This window comes from Cololabis saira, chromosome 3 (genome assembly GCF_033807715.1).
Source record: "Cololabis saira isolate AMF1-May2022 chromosome 3, fColSai1.1, whole genome shotgun sequence".
In the NCBI taxonomy this organism is placed as follows: domain Eukaryota; kingdom Metazoa; phylum Chordata; class Actinopteri; order Beloniformes; family Belonidae; genus Cololabis; species Cololabis saira.
The window spans coordinates 34,634,390-34,658,714 of record NC_084589.1 but is presented as its reverse complement, the minus strand read 5'-3'; the positions used below and the strand labels follow the sequence as shown (position 1 = coordinate 34,658,714).

The 24,325-nt window shown below is 38.1% G+C and overlaps 1 protein-coding gene and 1 long non-coding RNA gene across 3 annotated transcripts; one reads left to right on the top strand and one right to left on the bottom strand.

Moving 5' to 3' along the window:
* Positions 1 to 4,345: 4,345 nt before the first annotated feature.
* Positions 4,346 to 5,137, bottom strand: LOC133441111 (uncharacterized). Its single transcript, XR_009782397.1, has 4 exons — positions 5,028 to 5,137; positions 4,891 to 4,917; positions 4,657 to 4,810; positions 4,346 to 4,550 (listed from the first exon to the last, which is right to left on the bottom strand). It is a non-coding gene; the product is annotated as an uncharacterized LOC133441111 (long non-coding RNA).
* A 10,265-nt stretch (positions 5,138 to 15,402) lies between these two features.
* LOC133441109 (uncharacterized) lies at positions 15,403 to 22,555 on the top strand. 2 transcript variants are annotated; one of them, XM_061718500.1, is made up of 9 exons: positions 15,403 to 15,746; positions 16,189 to 16,219; positions 16,465 to 16,914; positions 17,909 to 17,965; positions 18,092 to 18,349; positions 18,731 to 18,751; positions 19,443 to 19,484; positions 19,648 to 19,702; positions 22,352 to 22,555. In XM_061718500.1, the coding sequence occupies exons 3-9, from the start codon at positions 16,569 to 16,571 to the stop codon at positions 22,353 to 22,355; spliced, it is 783 nt and encodes a 260-aa protein (XP_061574484.1). In that variant the 5' UTR covers positions 15,403 to 15,746; positions 16,189 to 16,219; positions 16,465 to 16,568; the 3' UTR covers positions 22,356 to 22,555. The 2 variants fall into 2 exon arrangements, with proteins under 2 accessions (XP_061574484.1, XP_061574483.1); XM_061718499.1 differs by having other exon boundaries at positions 22,347 to 22,555.
* The last annotated feature ends 1,770 nt before the right edge of the window (positions 22,556 to 24,325 follow it).

The window sequence follows — 24,325 nt, the reverse complement described above, 5'->3', positions numbered from 1 at the left end:
TCTACCACTTCTTGCATTTTATGCACATCTTCAAAGTTACAATGACCCATAATCTCGTGCCAAGTTTGCATATCATGACAACCATTACATTTATCCACATTTTCATCAACTGTGTGGAGGTAGTACAATTTCCCGTACTCATGGATGTCAAACCTTGTACCATCATTGCATATCATGACATTTTCACCTTTCTTGAAGACAACCGTTGATCCTTTGGCTGTGGCTGTTGCGACGGAGAAGATGTCCTGAGGGTAAGAAGGCATATACAACGCCCCACTTAGCGTTGCAGTAACCTGTCGTCCAGTGTCATCAAACATGCTCACCACAGCATCTCCCCTTTGCTGTGCGATGCCGCTGCATCTGGTCCCGTCTGCCAGCTCCACTGAATGCTTTCCAGCCTGGAAAGTGTTGTCGAAATTCTTGAATTTCCTGATGTCGTTGATTATGTGAGACGTTGCTCCAGCATCCACCATGAGGCCTTTCATCTGGACACCGTCCGGTGGCTTCCATCTCCGGGCTGGTCGGTCCCTGCCGTCCACGCCTCCCGCTTTGAAGAATAAATCTGAAGCGCTCTTCTCGTCAGACACCTTCCGGACACCATCTCGACGATCCTGTTGCTCTTTTCGCCGGCATGTTGAATCTTGATGTGTGTTGCTTTTGCAGTTGCTGCACCACGTCTTTTTGCGACAGTCTCTCGCTCTGTGGCCTTTGGTACCGCACTTGTAACACACCAAGCTGACATCTTCACCCTTTGTGGGCCTCCGACCTTGTCTCACGTGTGTTTTCATCACGTTGTCTGTTGATTCTGCTGCGTTCATCTTTTCTGTTTGTTCGTAATTTCTCAGTCTTCTCTTGAAGTCTGTGAGTGTGACTTGATCTTCATTCTGAGTCACATGAATGGCTAGGGGCTTATATGATTCAGGTAGACCGTTCAGGATCATGGCTACGGTCAATCCGTCGCTCATAGCTTCACCTGCATCTCTCAGGGCTGTGATGATGGCCTCCGCTCTTATCATATAGTCTGTTACGCCTTCCCCACTTGCCATATGAAGCCTGGTCAGTGAGGTATATAAACCTATTATACGGGGCTTTCCCTTCCCGGCATAATGTTCTCTCAAAATTTTCAAAGCTTCCCTGCCTTTGTCTGATGCCTCATGCATGATCAGTGATAGGCTCTTATCATCTATGAGCCGGATCAACTCTGCATAACAGTCCGCGTTTTTCTTCGCGTCGGCTGCCAAGGCCGCTTCGGTGACTTCGGTTGGTCCATGCAGAATTGTCTCTTTTAACTTCATAGTGTGCAAACGACCCAAAAACCTGGTCTCCCAAAGTCCATATTTTTCTTCATTCCCATCGAATATGAGATGATTCGACGTACCATCCGTCCCTCGACTCGCCATGCTGCTAACGTAGCTCCGACTTTTTCTTGCCAGCTATCTCGTTAGCCTCTTAGCTTCCGCGCGCCTTTTGCCCCGCGTTATAGTCTTCTGACGGTATATAACTACTCACTTCGTTTCCTTTATCTGGGCCCATAACCTGTAAAGCATCGAGTTTTAATGCTCAGCAGCTCCCTGCGTGGAATATGAAGTAGTAGTCTGACTCGGTACACATTTAGCCTTGCTGGCTTATTTATTTGCTGCTTCTCACATGCAGGAAAATACGCAGAATGAAAGAACGCGCCGGCAGTGCGCTGAGGCAGAGCTACCGTAATACCCCTAATACAAGGGAACAATATATTCACAGTAGATAGACAGAATGGGAAAGGACGTATTACACCTAATACTTTACAACTTTACACTGCCCCACAGTCTCTGAAGCAAAAGAGGCGATTGATTTTGTAGTCAAATGTTTGACGTTGAAACCTTATTTCCACGTTTGTACAGTATGTGTTTGCAGTGATTGTTGTTCCGAAGAGATGTATGTGGGCTATTAGATGAAATTATTGAAAATATATTTTTTACAGTCTATTCAACAGTAGGCTACCTGAAGCAAAAAAAAAAAAAAAGAAAAAAGTTCAAGCTCTTTAATAACGTGAAATATTTATCGATTTTACACTCCTTTTCACAATAAGTGTGTAACTTATGGTTGTAATCAGGGCAGTCAAGGAAATCTGTGAAATATTTTGAAAAAATACATATCTTCAATACTACTACTACGATTATTACTAGGTACTACTGTCATTTAGCAGACTTTTATCCAAAACGACTAACATCTGAGAGAACACAAGCACAAACATTTCATAGGAGGGTCCAGCTGGATAAGTGCTGGTCAGACAGCTGAGAGTCCAGTTGGACAGTGCTGCCATGCAGTGCTAGAAATTTGTATTATTTTTTTTTCCCTTCGACAAACCCAATAGTCCCTTTATACAAGAAAGCTACGTCTTTTTATAAAAAGACACCATTTTGTCATAAGTGCATGTGTGACGGGTCACAGCTGTATGTCAGAAGATGCAGCTCCACTACTGTCGCTTCCACAAAAGACAGACGCCTAGATTATGGGTTTCTTTATTCCTCAGCACTCTGCAACACACATTTAAACAGTGGTATGGACGAAGAGAGGGAATCTGCAGTGATCTCAGGAGGACCGTCTGAATAACACATGAAACAAGTTTAACTAGTTATATTAGCACTAAAAAATAGTTTATCCGATCTCCAAAACACAATTTTAGTTACAAACAATACAGTATTTGCTACAGACAGTTAGATTAGATCCTTGTAATTATATTACACGGTAAAATACAAAACATTAACTTCTGGAACGAAATAAAATCAATAAACATCCCGGACCACAGTGGAATCCTCACTGCTCTGTGCGATCAGACAGTGATCCAACAGATGGCATTGTTGCACTACTTTTGCATAATTTAATTAATATTATCCTTCTCCGTTACACATGCAGTTTACTCAGTCTTGAGTACTGCAAAGAGCTGGATCTTAACTAATTCTGATGAGCAAAGAAAGCAGATTACCTCAAAGCCCTACCTCATATATTGTATCTTTTACTTTTACATCTATCTAAAACCGGAAGAACATTTCATTGATTTTGTAGTAAAGACGGAAATAAGACTGCGGTAAAGTGAGCCGCTGTTTGCGAGATAGTGGCAAAGTGAGCCAAGTATGGGTAACTGCAGGCAGGGAGGGGGGGCGTGGTGCAGGGAAGGGGGCGTGGTGCGAGGGGAGTGGGGGCGTGGTGAGAACTGCAGTGGGTGTGCTGCGATCCAAGCCAATCAGTGGGTTTACAATGACATCTCAATTTTGTATTATATTTATCTAATTTATTATAACTATTTCCATTAGATAATTGCGGATTCATCCAAGTATGTGTTTATCTATAATATATAGGCTACTGCTAAATGCCTAAATTGTAAATTGTGTATATATATATATATATATATATATATATATATATATATATATATATATATATATATATATGTATATATATATATATATATATATATATATATATATATATATATATATACATATATATACATATATATACATATATATATATATATATATATATATATATATATATATATATATATATATATATATATATTTAGACGTTTAATTCAGAGCGATTTCGGCCTACTAAGCAAGAACAAAAAATACATCAGATATGCTAAGTAGTATAACAGTGTCAAATATTAATTATATGTAAGGGTTAGTGTATCACGAAGATCTGTAATGATACTAAGCATATAGTAAATAGTGCTGTGCCTATATAAAAGATAAAAGTTTACGTGAACTGTGTGTGTGTGTGTGTGTGTGTGTGTGTGTGTGTGTGTGTGTGTGTGTGTGTGTGTGTGTGTGTGTGTGTGTGTGTGTGTGTGTGTGTGTATTTGCCTACCATCACATATTCATGCATTATTAATAGTAATGTAACACACGTCCCTGTAGGTGTGCAAAAGGACATTTTTTTACCTACAAATGAATAATGCAAACTCCTAGCTTGTGTGGAATTAAATCCAACCCTTTCTTGAATGAATGTACAGAAAGCATTACAAATAGAAAGGACTGTAAATAACCATGCCTACAGAAGTATATTTACTGTATTTATAAATATATAGACCAAAACATCAAATCTCCCCAAGTGTCCAAGGTGAGAATAATGTGCCATCTCATGTGGAACCTAGCATCTCATAACACGATTACCAACAGACTCCATTAAAATGATTCTAGTGCTATAGTCACATTTAACCTTTAGCTGACACATTGTATTGATGGACAAAGCTGAATAAGACATTTCTGCAATGGCTAGAAAAACTTCCACGACAAGAACATTTATTTAGAGCATTTATTCGCAGAGATGGAATGAGAGATGATTTCAATACTGGCAAAAGGGACAGAGACCTGGTAGGCAGTCTGTGTAATAACGGGGGTACTCCCCACGTTTGCCATTGCCAGTGAAGCCAACGCAGTCTTTAAACATCTCGCCGCAGTCATGGCACCGGATTATGCAAAATGCCTTATGCCTTATTATGCAAAATGCCTTCCTGGATTCCTCCTTGTAGACTTTGGGGTACTTATCCCAGTTGAGCTCTCCTGTTCCAAAAACAAAAAAAAAAACAAAAAAAAAAAAAAGGGAAAAAATGCTTTAGCAATATACATTGTATAGGGATGATTTACTCAAACATGGCATTTTAATTACCATCTAGCCAAGCAAAGTGAGCCTTGTCCCTGAAGCTGGGGCTCATGGTGAGATTTTGAAATGCCTTGCACACCAGTGCCAGTCGCATGTATGCTGGGTCTCCTTCACTCAAAACAACCTCCAGGAGCACCATCGTGAGGATCTCATTAGGAAGCTATAAATCAAGCAAATCCCAACAATTACATCACAGTCAATTTTAAATAATTGTTTCTGGTTCAAGTTATTGCACCTTACCTTTAAGATTGGTGGTGTGTCTGTTGGCTATTGGGGGGGGGGGGGGGGGGGGGGGGGGGAAGAGAGAAAAAATGAGTCACATATGTGGAACTTTATGAAAGATTGTATGTGTGAGAGTAATTGATGTTAACACTAACCCACAATTCAGCCTCTTTCCTGCAATAGTTGTGTTCTTCCTCTGATGTCTACATTAAAACAGTAGAACAGTTATATCAATGAGGTGGGAGAAGAGATAAAAGAATAAAATGATAAACGGTCGGGAAATATATGTTCCCCGCGTTTGAATTTCATTGGGCGGCTTGGTTTGCGGTACGCCCAGTGCTTAGTTCGCAGCACGCCCCCCTGTGATGTCACTCGCTACTCCCTGCCTGCAGTTACTCATGACTCAAGTGAGCCGCTGTTGGTTTTTCGTTGCGCGCGTACTAGAGTAGGCACGGGTCTCGAGCAAAGTGAAGGTCCTAAAAGATACATAAAGCCTATGTGCTTTAACTGGAGAAATGTGGAGAAAAATCACCTCCAAAATGAGTCAACTTATTAGTTATATTTCACTGCCGTAAAGGGGAGAAAAATCACCTTTCAGTGCCATTTTACTGTAGTAATGTGAGAAAAATCTGTTTAAAATTACCCCTATAATAAAAGCCATATACAGAATGCTGACATTTGATCTTACCTCACATCAATTCCTTCATGTTCCTCATTTGTTTTGCATATTGTTCCTGTCATCTCACTCTACCTCTGGTACAATTTTGGTAACATTTTACTGTATATATTTGGAGAAAAATCATTTTGAAAATAAACTCCATTTACAGAATACTGACCTTTGACCTCATCTCACATTAATTCCTTCATAGGTGTTCCCAATTGAATTGATGTGAGATGAGGTCAAAGGTCAGTATTCTGTAAATTGAGTTTATCATAGACTTCATTTCAAAATTATTTTTCTCCAAATTTCTACAGTAAAATGTTACCAAAATTGTACCAGAGGTAGAGTGAGATGACAGGAACAATATGCAAAAAAAATGAGGAACATGAAGGAATTGATGTGAGGTAAGATCAAATGTCAGCATTTTGTAAATGGCTTTTATTATAGGGGTAATTTTAAACAGATTTTTCTCCATATTACTACAGTAAAATTTATTATAGGGGTAATTTTAAACAGATTTTTCTCACATTACTACAGTAAAATGGCACTGAAAGGTGATTTTTCTCCCCTTTACGGCAGTGAAATATAATAAGCTAACTAATAACTAATCATTTTGGAGGTGATTTTTCTCCACATTTCTCCAGTAAAAACACATAGGCTTTATGTATCTTTTAGGACCTTCACTTTGCTCGTGACCCGTGCCTACCGTATTTACTCTAGTACGCGCGCAACGAAAAACAAACAGCGGCTCACTTTACCACTATCTCGCAAACAGCGGCTCACTTTACCGCAGTGAAATAAGAGCGCATATGAAATTTAAATAGGGTCATCTTTCCGGTAGGGAGAGAATCGGAAGAACTGAGAACTAAACTGGACCGACCGCAGCACGTGACGCAATTATGATCGTAACCCTACCTAAATGATCACATAGGGATATAAAGGGCGTGAGGAACGCGTTTCGCCTCGTGGTGTTTTTTTTCTTTACCGCTGCCTGCAGCCTTGCATCGTCTCTCTTCAAGTGCCGTGGTTTGCAAAACTGAGAAACAATGGATTTTATTCATTCAAAGCAAAGTAAGTTTATCATTGAATAGAATATCAATTTTATTCAGACTTTGAAAAGTTTTAAGATTGATTCTTTCTGAATCAATATAGGATCTTTTGCCTATCTGACAGCTGATGCCATAAACATAAATATTTATGGCACCTACAAAGATGCCAGAGCACGTGCCGCGTATTCCGTCTATGAAGGTGTTATGGAAAACACCTATTGATAAAAAAAAAAAAAAAAAGTTACACTGATCATAAGACTTATTTCATTTTTGAAAAATACAATTGACTCAACAGGTTAAAAACGGATTCGTGAAGGAATAAAACATCTACATACTAACATAACATTTGTATCTAAATGTCCTTTTGGGAAACGTAAACTTGTAATTTTCTTTGCATTTACAGAGTACATGTGCCTTCTTTTGGCTCTTGGATTGGCTCTTCCCTCGGATGCATCTGCCGGTAAGTGTGGGTACAAGCTGATTACATTTATTTATTTAGGTTTTGTTGTTTTGAATGGGAGCTGAAATTGTAGTTTTTTTTAGAGGATACTTTGCTTTTAATTATCTTAAGTGACAGGGTTTTAGCTTGTTTTTTTCTATTATACTTTGTGGATGTGATATACTGGCCGCGCCTGGTCCTTTTCCTGAAGATTTTGAGAAAGTTTGGGACAAATTAAAGTCGAGGAATAGGTCATCAAACTTTACGCATGTAATTTTGTTAATGTAAAAACATGAATCGTTTCTCTTCCAATAAATACATGAATGATATAAATAAGTTAAAAAAAATGAGACAGAGGCTGAACGTCGCTTACCTTGAGACGTTGTAATGGGATATCAGTGAAATGAGAGTGAATAAATCCACATTCATTCATTTATTTGGAAAGTCAAAAGAAGAACTTATTAAAGCATTATTCACGAGGCATATAACATGAGAAATTATGAGGGGGGAAATTCCACGCCAACATTGCACTAATCTGCGCCAATCGGATTTTCAGTATGGTTCAAATATTGAAATAAATTGTTGCACGTCTGGGGCCAAACTTGCAGACCTGGATAGTCACGAAGCTGTTCAGGATTTACAACCATATGATTTCTTCCACAAAGCCCACTCATCATGTTAATATAGCTTTTTTTTTATTGGATGAAAACACAGTCTTGAAGGCCACAAAACAGATTATGTTGCACAGATCAAACTTGTCAAAAATTCACAATTTATTCAAAATAAATAAATAAGATACGACTAATACACGGTCAAAATTAAAATCTGTTGAAAAAGTTAGAGCATCACCTGCCGGGATTGTCGGGATTGGAAAGCAGGCCGTGTTCAGGTGAAGCGCAACTCTGGAAGGAGGAGCGGAGCCAGAGAGGCGTTACGGTCCTTCTATAAGGCCACACACATGATCCCCCAAAAAACTACAGTAAAAAACCCACGACCTCCACGGATCCACCTGCATATTTCTTTTCTGCGCTCCACGCCAGCCGGTTTCCTGTGTGCGTGGCCGCTGCGGACGCGCTGCTCCCATGAGGAGAGGAGGCCTCCGCCATCAGGCGTTCGGCTGCTGCACAAGTGGAAAAAAGTACAAAAATATTATACACAAAAGTACTATTGGCTGTATTTATTTATTTAAATGCTTTACAATTAGGCGTGTAATATTATACTGTTTTCGAATTTCAAACCTACCTTTTCTATTGCTTTTAAATGTTATTAATGTTTTTATTAGTGTAGCCTACTTTCTTATTTTTTGAGTTTGCCCAAAGGTTCATAATTTCACGACAATTACTTGAAATTATATGTGACAAATAAACAGAACGTGAAACTTGTATCAGGCACGGTGCCAGGATTTCTATTCTGGGTGGGTCAGCGTCCTTTTGGATGGACCTTTAATCAATAAAACTCTACTGACAGCTGAAAATCCCCACTTGATTGTTTCTGTAATGCCTGATAAGCCGTTAATGAAACGAGCTGTTGCTGAGCCTTGACAGTGCACTGCCCTCTCTCTCCTGTTAAAAGTTAATGTAGCTCACCCACCAAGTGGATTTTGATCCCCATTTAACATTTTTTTTATTTGTATCCAACTTAAGAAGATTGCTCTGTGAGGCCTTGCATGTGCAGGAAATAAATTCAGCTTCAAGGTGATTTCCATATCCTATGGATGTGATTAAAATGTATTGATTTCCAGTAAGAACAAAGTAAATAATAATAATAATAATAATAATAATAATAATAATAATAATAATAATAATAATAATAATAATAATACATTTTATTTATAGGCGCCTTTCAGGAAACTCAAGGTCACTGTACAAAAGGACAATAAAAACAATCAATAAAAACATGGCAATCAATCAAAAACATAACAAAGTACAATACATAAAACAACAGTAAAGTGCAATATGATGATGATGATGATGATGATGACTTGGATTTATATAGCACCCTTCAGGCACCCAGAGAGCATTATCCATTCATACACATCCTCACTGGTGGTGGTAAGCTACGTTTTGTAGCCACAGCTGCCCTGGGGACAGACCCCTCTGACCAACACCAAACATTCATACACATTCACACGGGGTAAGGTGTCTTGCCCAAGGACACTACGACAGCAAACTGGGACAGAGCAGGATTTGAACCCGCCGACCTTCTGATCATTGGACGACCCGCTCTACCACCTGAGCTACTGCCGCCCCAGCAATAGTGAGGTCATTCAGTCATTCAGTAATAAAATTACAGTGGCATGAGTTTTAGCTGTCCCTCATTTGTTTAGATTTCCCAATATATACAGTCTAAATGAAATCACAGAGATCAGCGGTGAAAGCCTGAATAGAAAAGAGAAGCTGCAGGAAATGGGGTTGACCCCAAAGCAGATACTGACCCAGGATCACAGTCCAAAACTGTTCCTCACTTCTGAGTCTATAATTTTCGGTGCCAACCTGTCTACATGTCCCACTGTCACGGACTGCTTTGGAATATCTGATCCAGTATTGAGTGAATAAAACTCTTTTGGCCTGGGATAAAAGCTCACACCTCACAACCTGTGCACCGATCACTTCATTTGTCATTTCACAGTCAATAGCAAACCTAATTTATTTACATCTGATTGCTTTGATATGCTACTTGTATCTTTGTTTTTGACTGCAGGTAACTGCTTTATCTGCAACGACGAAGTAAAATGCCCAAATGTGAATTCGATATGGCACAACAAACCCGTGTATGAGAGAAATCTAAGCAGCACATTACCCAGATGCCCCGAAGACCCACCAGCTACTGAGGAGAGATGCAAAGTATGCGAATGCCAGAATGACATCAAAATCTTCTGCCCAGAGGATTTTGTTAACATTGAGGTGGAGGATAATAACGGATCACAGATTACAAACATCACTCAGTGTATGTATAACAAGAGTTTTTAAGCTGAATTTCTGTGGGGTTTCTGATGAAATGCTGGTTAAAATAAGCCCTGATAAAACTCAACTGAACTGAATTTCAAAGACAACATATTTCTATGACGTTAAACCTCCTCTGAACATTGACTCACTTGAACATAACAGATTATCCAGGACATTGTGAAGAGTAGTTTGGATGAATTGAAATATTGAGGCACTTAAAAAAAAATAATTGTACTGAGTAAATGAATTGCTGTTTATTATTCACTTATTATGAAGGGAACCACTTTGTCTAGTTTATCTCAGAACAGTTCACTCTACAAACACAAACTAATCATATAGCTCTGTACACGCTTTCATAAAAGCTGCATATACAACATTACGGATGAACATTAGCATTCTGCTAAATCTGGTAATTATAACAATACTGTTCATTCATTAATACGCACTTTCCCATTTAAATAAAATCAATCAATCAATCAACAGATGTATTCAGTAAATATACAGTATTTTTTGTAGCCCGTAAAGAGCTTGTGCCACAAGTGCCTCACAAAACTGTAATTGTATTGACAAAATAAATGAGAGATGGTTTTTGCAGAGTCACAGATGCTGTTTTAATTTCTTTCATCCTGTTTAGGTCCAGAGCAGACCAGCAAACACAATGGAGCAACTAGTCTTCGTAAGTACACTCACCGAGTAGTTTGTTATGGGTTATGCTGAAAAAATAGGTTACATATGGCGGGGTCAGGCTGGGATGAAGTTGTCCTTGGAGGATTTAAAGACGGTTAAAAAGTTCTCTATACTGAAAGCAGAGCAAAAGAATGTGTCACAATATAATTTACATTCAATGTCAGAGTTGGAATTCCTTCCATTTGATTTAATAGTGATGACGATTTTTATGTCAGTAATTATCATCAATAATCATTTTCAACTTTTTCTAGTATCCTGTATTACAGTTTTCGGCCTCCTTTAGGCTGTCCCATCATATAAACCAAAGTTTTTATTTAGAGTAAACCTCATACCTTATAAATTAAAAGTTTACCAGTTGCTTTTTAATTCCTGTGACTGATTACAAGTTTATAATACATATGTTGATAATAATTACTGATAAATGCAATAAAAAGTCTCTGGGGAGGATTTTATTTACTTTTCTTAATTCTTCATGACAACTGTGTTTTTTATTTTCCAGCTTCTGTTTCCATCAGGACTATAATAGGCGTACTGCTGCTCCACATCGTATGTAAGTGTGGCTTAACATGAACACATACATTTTAACACGTGCAACACTAATGTTTTGAATATAAGAAAGCAAAGTTCACATTTTTGATTATTGAATTCAGATTATCTCTGTTGTCTAACTAATTTACATAAATCCACGTTGTAGTAAAATTAAGTTTCAAATATTCTAAAAATACAAAACGCCTGCTGTATATGTAACTCCCCCCAATTCAGAAATACTAGGAAGCTGTGTAATGTAAACAAAATTAAAATGCAATGATTTGCAAATGTCATAAATACACATTAAATCCATAACAGAATGCAGAAAACATAAAAGTGATATTTCACAATTTCACTAAAAATATTGGCTGAATATGTTGGCAGCAGCTTTCATCTAAAAAGTTGGGACAGCAAATAAAACGCTGGAGCATAAAAACAACAACTAAAAACAAATACCTGGAAGATCATTTAGAACATAATTAGGTTAACTAGTGTGTTAACCATGTCCATGTCCTCTAACTCAGTGGTTCCCAAACTGTGTGCCGAGGCACACTGGTGTGCCTTGAGGCAAGTCCAAGTGTGCCGTGGGATTTTGTGACAACCATAGCCTACTGCAATATAGTATACAACTAGACAAAAATAATTATTTTAATTTACTACTACTTTGAATGCACTCATTTCATAATACAGAGGCAAACTCTTTATCTAAAAACTATTTTAAAAAATCCCCAAAGAGGATCCCACATTTCGCTGTTCGCGCAGTTGCGCAGGTGGGAATTTTAGACTGTGACACATCAAAGGCAGTACGTCAACACAACATTAAAACATAAACAAGAGGGAAAATGGAGCGCTTTCTCGTGCGGAGCAAACCACCAATCTGGTTGAAATGGGTGTGTTTGATGAAGCCCAATTTGATAAAGTTTAAATATTTTTGTGAAGTATTTTGTTAATAAATATTTCATGAGTAGAATAGTTGTCTTTGTCATATCTTATTTGGCATTAGTAAATAATAAACTTAACAGATAAACAGATGATATTAGTGATAACACGTGTTATAAGGCTATTTTGCACAATAGGTGTGCCTTGAAATTTTTATTTGTAGGCTACTTTGGTGTGCCTTGGGCACAGAAAGTTTGGGAACCACTGCTCTAACTCAAGAGTGATAATGACTCAGTTCAAAAACCTGAATATCAGCCTTATTCTTACATGTAATTTCCCTGTGTTGTTAGTTTTTTTTTTTTCTAACCGTCGAGGCGTTCTCACGGGGGGGGGGGGGGGGGGGGGGGGGTTAGGGGATTTACGTGAATAAGTTTGTCTAAACAAAATCTACAGGTCTGTAACTCAGTGACTTTCCTAAATATGTGCATTTTATGCTTTCTGAAGTTTTGAACATATTCAAATAAAATACACACGTATTGCTCGGCCCTGAGCGGGACCAACACCGAGATAAGAAAAACGTCAACTGATACAGCCGTTAGACCCAAGTCCGCGCAAGGTACATATGGTTTCTAAACATACATTATTTTGCCAATACATATTTTTCATTCCTTGTGCTAGTTTCAGATCAGGCTACGAAATCAATAATAGCCGAAGCGGCTCCTCTGAGCGGCGCAAGCCGCGCTGCTGCAGCGGACCGGCTGCTGTCACGATAATGAAAACATCTAAAACTAATCATATCATAAAAAAACGAACACAAAGTAAGCAATTCTGAAAATAATATTATGAACCCAATAAATCTAGACAGAATCAAGAGAAACATAATGATTCTTATCCCTGCACACATCATTGTGTGTGTCTGTGCGCGTTCTGTTTTATTTACGTGCAGTTTGTTAAAATAATATGTTTTGAGGAGTGTGCTGGTGCTGTGAAAATATTTTATATATTTTGAAACTTAAAAATGCAATTAACAAGACCTAGGTCTGCTGAGCAGCTCAACTCCCATGTGAGACCATTTGCAACAGCATTCAGAAGCTCCAGCAGCAAGAAGAGCGCATGCCAAAGTATTAACTATAACATTATAACAACTGTTTCAGGTGTGTTGCTAACATAGAATTAAAAATGTCCTAATTTTCTCCTCGTGTTCAGCATTTTATGTTTTATGTGTTCTAATATTAATAAAATATTGGTTTATGATAAGGTCTGGTCTGGGTGATGTGCATTTAAGAATGGACATGGATAATGTTTATTTTGTGGAATCCCTGCTGATTTTTTTTCTTTCCTTTTTTTAAATTTAGGTCTTCTGATGGGTTGATGGTTTGCAATCTGGAGCGATGTGGATTGTCTCCAACATCCAGTTTCCAGTTTTGGCCAGGCATTTTTCCCTGTCCCTGAGCTTCTGTCCCGGTGCCCACATTCAGCTTTCTATGCTCCAAACCTGCTTCAGGCCTGAAACTCTCAATAAGGTTGAATGTCAGTAATCCACCATAATGCACTACAACCTTTATTTCTTCCATTTCCTTTGTTTTATTCTTTTTAACCTGTTTTTCATTCTGCTTTTAACATCTTAATATTTCATGAATTTATCAAACTGTTTTTATGTAAGGCATGGTGGCCTAGTTGCTTAGTGGTTAGCACTGTTGCCTCACAGCAAGAAGGTCCCCGGTTCGACTCCCAGGCCCAGCAGGGTCTTTCTGTGTGGAGTTTGCATGTTCTCCCCATGTTTGCGTGGGTTTTCTCCGGGTACTCCAGAGTACCCAGCTAACCCGACTAACCTAGCATGCATGTCCAAAAAAAACATGCATGCTAGGTTAATGGATGATTCTAAATTGCCCATAGGTGTGAGTGTGTCTGGTTGTCTGTTTATATGTGACCCTGCGATGCACTGGCGACCTGTCCAGGGTGTAACCCCTGCCTCTCGCCTGAAAATAGCTGGGATAGGCTCCAGCAGACCCTGCAAAGGATAAAGCGGGTATAGATAATGGATGGATGGAAGTACATTACATTAAAAGTACTATATAAATAAACTTGCCTGCCTGTCCTCCATAGATGGAAGCATAACAATGACATTTGGTTCTGAAAGTAATGTCTGTGTGTATTTATATATTGCGTGGACCACACGCGTGTTCTCCTGAGTGCCCCAGCCAACGGGCTACTCCGTTTCAGCGTCTCGGTCCGGCACCTCTGCAGCCATCTCTCCCGCGCAGATCTGCATCCCCGCTGCATCCCCGCTGCCTCCCGCTTCCTGCCCGGCGCTCCTCCAGGGATTTCCCTCCACCCAGCTGTCCAGGGACTCATACCGCCATTCTACAGCAGCTGTTTGTCCTGTGGTGCTCAAATAAAGAACCGTGCCCACCCCGGCCTTGTCTCCGCTTTTGGGTTCAACCCGAGTCTACTGAGCATATTCATATACTGTACATATATGTATTAAACAGGAAATGTGATTTAAAAAAGTGGCAAATTAAGCATTACTCCAAACCTCACATATGAGTGAGGATCAAATTTGGGATATATGACAAACATACACATGTGTGTACACATCTATACAGGACTGTCTCAGAAAATTAGAATATTGTGATAAAGTTCTTTATTTTCTGTAATGCAATTATAAAAACAAAAATGTCATACATTCTGGATTCATTACAAATCAACTGAAATATTGCAAGCCTTTTATTATTTTAATATTGCTGATTATGGTTTACAGTTTAAGATTAAGATTCCCAGAATATTCAAATTTTTTGAGATAGGATATTTGAGTTTTCTTAAGCTGTAAACCATGATCAGCAATTTTAAAATAACAAAAGGCTTGCAATATTTCCGTTGATTTGTAATGAATCCAGAATGTATGACATTTTTGGTTTTGTAATTGCATTACAGAAAATCACAATATTCTAATTTTCTGAGACAGTCCTGTATGTGATCCAAATGTTTTTCTGGGTTTAGTGAAAGAGGAAAGGGAAATGCTTCTAAGAATAATCCTGACTTAGAAATGATGTGAATCATGTGAACAAGGTTCGGAGAGAGGCTTCATTTGCCAGTGTTTTAAATTAAATTTCCTGTTTATTACACTTTTTCCATCACTTGGGATCTAAGCAATCTAATTTTGTAATAATGGATCTCTTTATTCTGAGATTACACATATTTATATGACTAAATCTCCATCATGCATTTCACAGCTCCTATATGATCAGCAGCTTGGGTAACAATTGCATTAATGACTTCTTGAAATGGAGGAGTTTTCCAAATAGTGGCTGTAATTTTTGAATGGTAAAGGTCATACAACTTCTTAAACAAAAGCTAATGCCCCAGACTTTGACCATATCTTGATATTTGTATTTCAAATCGACTGGCCTTTAGTTATGTTTGCTCTATCTGACCAAAAAAAAACAAACATCAGTGCCAACTTAAACTAGAAGAACATTAAACTGATAGATAGTGTTTCAAAGTTTCTACCACTAGAGGGAAACAGAGAGGCTAGATAGAGAGAGATAGAAGGAAAGGACAAGAACATCACTTCCTTAAGTGTATTCGCCATTGAAAGTTTACATATTAGCACGTTGGACAGCCGCCCGTCAACAGCTGAAGAATGGCGTACCTAACAGAAGACTTTGACCACGATCAGCCACAAAGTAAGTTTGGTTATTCAAATTTAGTGGCTTTAATTGAGCAGCATGGCCTTTTCCTGTATCTATTTTTAAGACTTTTTCATTCATTGTCGGTCTGCGTCGATACATTTTCCCTTCTGTTATTTCTGAAGTTTAACCTCACACAGGATGATGAGATCATACGTGTTACACCTGTTATTCTTGATTTGTTTTTGCATGTGAAAGTGTTACACTAACAAACTAAAACCAAGAGTCCCACATGTCTCATGCGGTCAGTGGCTGGAGCACGTGTTTAGTTGCAGAGAAATTGCAGGGATTTCATAATTTCTATCCATGTTAAATGGTAAAACACGCACTGCTTGGTGTAGATTGATTTTCAACCTAATCTAATCTTGCTTGTGAATAAAAAACTATTGCTGGAAGGCTAACATTTCTTTTTTCTCTCTTTTTCTCTCCTTTACTTAAGTAAGCATCAATCGGCATGTCCAGGAGAGTGGGTAGGTTCCTCATTTCTCTCTCCCTTTTTTATACATTTAAAACACATTTGAAAGAATACATCAGTGTTAATCCCTCAAGGCTGAATTCCTTTTTTAAATGTCATCTAGTCATTGTATTGATCCCTGGAAAAATCTAATCAGTTTTAATTATTGTGCTATTGCCAGCAATATTTAAACCAGTAAGCAGTAAAGATTTGCTTTGCACATAATAAAGAAAATATTGTTGTTTTTCTAATATATTACAGTGATGCAGGTTTCTCTATGCACATGGTGCACAAGTTTACTGATCCTGATGAAAACCCTTGTCTGCCAATAGTGGCTAAAAACAGCTCTGTGCGACCCATAACAAATGAAGGAATCTCTGAGCTTCCAGAGAAAGCAGAAAAAAACATCACCAGAAGATGGTACCGAGTTACAGGGTGTTGGAAAAGGGTTCGGGAAATTACAACGTGTGGGTGTGGAACAAGAAAGCTACCCTCAATTGATGCCCTCAGGGGAAAAGGGCGAGCTAGAGGAAGCTGTGAAGCAACCTGAAGTTTCCGCCATGATAGAAGCAGATGAAATGGGGGGAGGAGATGGCTGCAAAATGGATGCCAAGCCAAAAAACCCACAAAAAGGTCAATCATCGGCTCCAGGAACGGGAAGAAAAAAGAAGTGCCATGGGAGGGAAAGAAAGGAGAGCCAGAGGACTGCAGGTAAGAACCACACAGGCTTTTAAAAACAGATAAACTATCACTTAAAGTATCACCTAAATGTCAAGTCCAACAATGTTATATAGTATTCTTATTAACTGTGAAATATGACTTTGTGATTTCCCATAACATGTGCAATTTGTAATATTTTATCTGTGCAATATTCCCACATAAGCCCCCCCCCCCAAAAAAAAGCAAGTGCAATACCCCCATACAGCTTTCCCCTCCCTGACCTTTGTTAGTACCTGTATTTGTCTGGTGTTTATATATATATATATATATATATATATATATATATATATATATATATATATATAGTATTTTTTAATATAGTGTGTGGTCTTCTAAACTGCTGATTCTGAGAGAGCTCTGCACAAGAATTCCACTAGTTTATGCACAAATGGCAAAAACACCCTTGAACCTAGAAGTATTATAATCTTAATAATAATGGATTAGATTTTTGTTGCACTTTTTTAGAGGACACTCAAAGCGCTCAGAATGGTCACATTATTGATTCACTTCTCATTCTCTGTGATGATAAACTACGTGAATAGCCACAGCTGCCCTGGGCCAGACTGACGGAAACGTGGCAGCCAATATGCACCTAACGGCCTCTCCGACCCCTGCAGGAACATTCACACACATTTACACACATTTACACACATTTACACACAAGCTATGCCCTCACACTGGAGGCGAGGAGGGTGACGTGTCTTGCCCAAGGACATAAGGACAGATGACTGGGTTCAAACAGTCAATCCTTCTATCATTGGACGACCCGCTCTTCCCCCACTTTTAGTATAAATATAATCATAAATAACACTTTCACAATCAAAGACTTTGTAATGACAAAACAATATCATAGGTGTCTCAAAAGTCCATTATTACACTTGAGAATCAGCAGAATTATAATGTGACACTGTGTGTGGGATCAGGGCATCACGCATCAGTTAATTAACTGCTAAATAACTTTATTTTTCCTTGTCTGCATTTCCAGTTTACCTTGGCATTTTGGTGGCCATTACACTACTGCATGTCACTGATGCATTTCCTGGTAAGCTTTACAAATTGATAATTAACTTAACTCTTATTTCATTGCTGGAAATAAAGATGTCATTTAACTATTCGAACCAATGATGTGTGTCATGATGAATTGCTTGTCTATGATTTGATTTGACAGCAGGTTTCTGCTATACCTGCAAGGACAAAGAAAAATGCCAACATTTATTGGCGATATATGATGGTAATAATGACACTACTCCGCTATACTCGAGACCGCTTGACGAGGACATCCCTGAATGCTCTAGAAGCTCTACTCCCCTAAACATCTGCTTTGCCTGCCGAGGAGCAAAGAACGTCCTCATCCACTGCTCAAAGAACATCACCAACCTACAGCCAGAGGGCAACAGTGGATTTATAGACAACGTCTCTCCAGGATGTATGTATGACAAACACCTATTAAGCACGTAGTAGCTTTTCATTTAAAACTTTTATTTTAACATTCTAATGGTGTTAAATTTCCATGTAAATAATTACTTGAACATACATTGGGATGTTCAGGAGGAAATTGGTCATTACATTACACATTTACATGAAGGTTGCTTTTTTCAGTTTTTGAACTGTTCATTATGGCTGTAGAGGTTTATGTAGATATGTACTGTTAACTAATAAGCAATTGCAGAATTCATAGATAAAGGCAAACTGGACAGAAGTTTCTATACAGAACTGTAACCTTTCATAAAAGTCTCATAAAATGTGTTCACGGTGCCAACAGAAAACCATTACCTGATGCAAAATGTCTTTCCTTTCATGTTTTTAGGTGAACAGGAGCTGAAATCAGGTGTGTCAACTCTGTTAGATAGTGAAGTCCCCCTTAAGTTTTTGTCAGGAAAGTAGCTTGATAAATATTAAGTTTGAATTCTGAATTAATTCAGAATTGAAAAATGGTTATTTCCCCACCATGATGCATGGTTCACATAATCAAAAAGAATGCATGAAGAGAATCACATTCGCGTCCAGTCTCAGTCCCGGTTCTCGTGCACCACTGCATGTTTTAGGGGTTGCCCAGGTCTCCACCTAGCTTTAACGGATAAATCCTTAACAGACCTGTGCACACATTAATAACTAGTTGATGAAGTTTGATATTCATTTGAACCAGGAATGTTGGATCAGGGAAACATACTAGGCATCCACAGCTGTAAGTTTTGAATTGCAGGACTTTCTGTTGCTATACTTCCCTCCCCACAAATACACTCTAATCGCACATAGTAGACTTGAAAGTTATACTTTGGAATTCAACTTTCTATGTCTTACCTGATCAGTAAGTTTATATTCATAGAAGGGATATGCCATAATTTTGTCTACATTTACGGTTTACATAGAAATCCTGTTTCTTTACACTGCTGATGCCATTATGAAATCAGCTGATAAATTATATATTGTAGTAACATTACAGATAATAAATATATGAAATATGAAAATTTGATCAGGTACTTTTGTTTTTAATACACTATAATTTTCTTCCTTTGTAGATGTTGGCCACCATGCTCATCTTGGGCTCATCTTTAGTGCTGGTATGTATGACTTATTGTTCATTTCACAGTGAATTTTATAATAATGCCAAACGGGGTGAAATTTCCCATCACATCTTTTTTTTATCTTTTGCCTCTACTCAATCTGATAACTGTTTTGATTACTGATTACTGATTAACTGATTTTTGCTTTTTCATTTTACAGCTCTCTTTGCGATTGTGATTGTGATTGCCATACTGGCATGCTGGCGATCTAAATTGTAAGTATCACTTATTCTAACATCCAATACTTTCAAATAAAAAACAGAGCTAGCTTTTATAAGGGTTCTGCATGGAAGTTGAAAATCATTATATGTAATATTTTCCTAAATAAAAAACGAATCATTTTCAATTACACATGGTTTTATGTTTGGATACAGTAAATCACATTTTTTTAATGTCTTTTTTTTTCCCATTAAGCTTGAAAAGAATTATGTATGTTCATTTTTTATTATTTCTATTTCTGTGGCTCAGTACAAAATAATTCACTTGCAATACAAATTCTTTAAATACATTAAAATGGGTTGCACAAAATTAATCTATCTGAAAAATATGGGAGTCCTACTAGTGCTCCATGGATATCTTCTCTATCTTTAACTACATGTAAAACCAAATTCCAACTCTCCAAACGTCAACAAGGAACTAAGGATAATCACAGTTCCCTGACTGACCACTGTGGGATGGCTTCAAAAGCAAGTCAGACTTAAACCCCGGTGGCAGGAAGATCATTTTTAACACAATAGATTTATGAATAATTAGGGTTATTTACTTTTTTATTGGTGTCTAACACAGCCAATGGCTAGTTAACTTGTTACATAGCGCTTTGGACTGTCCTGAATTCTGAGCATATCTTCTGAGCTGTAAATACAGACCTAACAACACAGTCATTCATATTGTAAGGAAAATATGTTTTTCTTCTGCTGTTAATAGTACTAACAGAATACCATGACTAGCTGTGGGTTGCCCTGGAAGGTTCAGACTAGGATAAAGCTTATGGCACTTTTCCACTAGTACCTACTCAGCTCGGCTCCACTCAGTTTGGCGCTTTTCCACTAGGGGTCTAGCCGTGCCGAGTAGATCATTTTTCTGTAACTACTCTGCCGAGGTTTTAAGCGGGCTGTATCTGACGTCATCATACTACATGCCACCGATTGGTCAGAGGGTTGACACGTCAGACGTTTGAGTCAGGATGTGGACATCAGCGAAAGAGCGACTCTGAAGGCGGCTTCTTGTTCCTTTTATTCGACAGGCAATGGCAGCGCAAAAGTCTGTTTCGTGATCTAACTCTGAAGTGCAGATGTTTATAAACCTGGTGTCTGAGAAGAGAATTAAAAAGGGATCTAAATGGGCGATAAGGAACGACCAGATCGACCAGGAGCTCTGTCACTTCATAGCTGCTCGCGGCTCCCAGCGGACTTTTCAGCAGCGCTCTCATTTAACTTGATATTGAACACAAGCCACAGACCCAGCAGCACATAAATGATCTCCATGTTCTACATCTTTAGTGTTGTCTTCTTCGTTTAGAACACACGTTCAAATTAGGGCTGTTCGATTAATCGATTTTAAATCGTAATCGCGATTATGTAATTAGAACGATGTTAAAACGTGAAAATCGTAAAATCGATTTTTCACTTTTTTTTTTAAATTTAAAAATTTTATTTATTTATTTTTTACCTTGTCTGCACACATATTAATGATTGATACCATATTAATGATTGATGGAAATGCCTCTCAATACCTGCGACAAGTGCCCCATCGGAGAGGCTCTTTAGTGTAGGAGGGGGCGTTGGAACATGCCACCGGGTAGACCGGCTCGTGTTCCTTGCAAAAAACTTGCAAATGTGAATAGCAAATGTAATGACTGACATTACACACCTCTACCTCCTTCATGGGTTGCATTATTATTTAGCATGCAAAGACCCAGTTTAGTTTAATTAGAAAATGTCTTGTTTTATTTAATTGGAAATATAACTTACTGTATGTTTGCAAGTGCTGATTTTTTTTTCAGAGATAAAACTTTATATTTTATTATATATTTTTAAACTTTTTTTCAACTTATTTTACAGAGTTTTGCACTTTATTCATTAATTTTTGGTTTAATAAGAGCAAAGTTTGCACTTCAAGCCCAATGGGGCAAATGTTCAATAAAAAAACAGCATATTTGAAATCATTTATTTGCCTTTTGTCAATTCACAAAATAATCGTAATCGTAATCGAAAATCGGATTTTGAGAGAAAAAAATCGAGATTTTATTTTTGGGCAAAATCGAACAGCCCTAGTTCAAATATGTCACAGCAGCTTCACTCCAACTTGCTTACTTCTGCTCTAGGTGCTGAATTGTTATGGAAAAGAAACCAGGCCAAGTTGAGCCGAGCTGAGATGAGTAGAGCCGAGTAGGTACTAGTGGAAAAAGTGACATTAGGCTAAGAGTAGGACGCTTGTGTTAACCGAGCTTCAGCTAAACGCAACAGTCATTTCTGATTGCCCCTCCTCTCAAAATAACATTTTCACAGCATTTGTTTCTTAAAACAAGAATGTTGAATTGAATACCTTTTATTGTCATTATTCAATGTGCAACAAAATTGTATGTAAACTGCGGTGTACAGTTTGCAAAGTAATATGAAATAATATAAAAGGTTGGCATAAAGTTAATCAGCCAAGCTAAACTGACTGACAAAGTGGGGTTAAAATGTTCCAGTCAGCTTCCCACGCCTACTTGTTGTGCCTATTTGAAAAAGGCTATCATCCAATGTTGAGTAAGAGAGGCTTCAAAAGGACTCCTCAGGAAACCTAGAGGTGGATGTCAGATGGGGTTTATCAAGTTCTCCTCACACAGCATAACACAGTTTGTCCTGTCTTTTTGAGAACAGGTGATCAAGAAAGGCAGTGCCAAGCCAAAGGCCACCTCCCCACTTTCAGACAGCTTCGCTTCGCGCCACTCCAACATAACCCAGCTGCCTTCTCTTTATTTGGCATTTGGCTTTTTGCTTTTGATTGTGTTTCTGTAAACAAATTTAATTAAACATGATCATATTTTTGTACTGAATCAATACTTGTTATTCTGTTGTTAAATCTTCTGCTAATTTTACTTAATTTGACAGCTTAGCAATTGCTCTAGTAAATAGTAAATGATTGTGGTGGAGTGAAATAAAATGGTCTAATCAGCATATGACTTTTGTCGTTATTTATTCCACAATCTATTGTCTATAAATTATCGCTGAGGGGAAGATTATTTCTTCATCTGAGGTGAAAGGAGGGGGAAGGTTTTCTTTGTCCAAATAACAGATAAGACTTTATCCAGAAACTGTTTGCCCTACATAGTCCATGGGCCAGACCAGATATCAGTACCATTCAAGGTGACAAAGCTTGCTTATAATTTTTGAAAATATCCATGTCTGTAGACGATATTTTGGTATGATAACCCTTCCTGAGTGGCAGTTGTATCATAGTTATCAGCTCATGAAGTTCAGAAAATTACATTTTAGATGCTGGTGCATATCCTGGTTTAGACTCATGTACAGGATATCTGTCAATGTTTCACAATATTGTCTTTGGCATCATTTTAAGAATTCATTCAAGCTAAGATGTGAATCTTTCTGACCAACATTGAGGTCACTGCTGCTCTTTAAACTATAAACAACACACATTTTTACACAATTTTCGCTTAAATGATATACTATCTTTTAGCCCTGTGTCATCTAAGAACAACAGAGATGCAAAATACAAAAATTGGAATACTCACAGGACCTTAAGGATTCAGGAAATATATCACGTCTTAGCTTGAATGAATGCTTAAAAGGTCCCCTTTAAAATGATACCAACGACAATATTGTGAAACATTGACAGATATCCTGTCTAAAGTCTCTTCGTCTAAACCAGGATATTCACCAGCATCTAAAATGTAATTTTCTGAAGGGGGTGGGTGACTTGATGAGCTGATAACTATGATACAGCTGCCACTCAGGAAGGGTTATCATACCAGAATATCGTCTACAGTAGGGATGGGCGATATTTTACCATTCACGATAAACCGTCAAAAAAATTCCTCACGATAAGAATTTGTCATCTCACGGTAAAAACGATAAATTCCCATTGATGATGTTTTTGTGTAAAGCTGATTTATGGTTCTGTGTTAAATCCACGCACAACGTACGTGAAGGAAGGAAGGAAGGAAGGAAGGAAGGAAGGAAGGAAGGAAGGAAGGAAGGAAGGAAGGAAGGAAGGGAGGAAGGAAGGGAGGAAGGAAGGGAGAAAAGAGGAAGGGAAGAAGGAAGGAGAGAGCAGGAGGAAGGAAGGAAGGAAGGAAGTAAGGAAAGGGGAGAAGGAAGGTAGAAAACAAGGAAAGGAAGAAGGAAGGGAGAAAAGAGAAAGGGAAGAAGGAAGGAGAGAGCAGGAGGAAAGAAGGAAGGAAGGAAGGAAGGAAGGAAGGAAGGAAGGAAGGAAGGAAGGAAAGGGCAAAAGGAAGGGAGAAAACAAGGAAAGGAGGAAGAAAGGGAGAAAAGAGGAAGGGAAGAAGGAAGGAAGGGGAAAAAGGAAGGAAGGAAGGAAATGAGCCTGAAAGAAAGAAAGAAAGAAAGAAAGAAAGAAAGAAAGAAAGAAAGAAAGAAAGAAAGAAAGAAAGAAAGAAAGAAAGAAAGAAAGAAAGAAAGAAAAATTCCCGTTGATGACGTTTTTGTGTAACAAACATGGCGGATCTGAGAGCGAGATAGATTTATAGTTACAAAGATGGAGTTGAATTGGTATTTTTTTATCGTCATTTTTATCGTTATCGGGATAAATGCCAGAAATGATCGTGATACATTTTTTAGTCCATACCGCCCATCCCTAGTCTACAGACATGGATA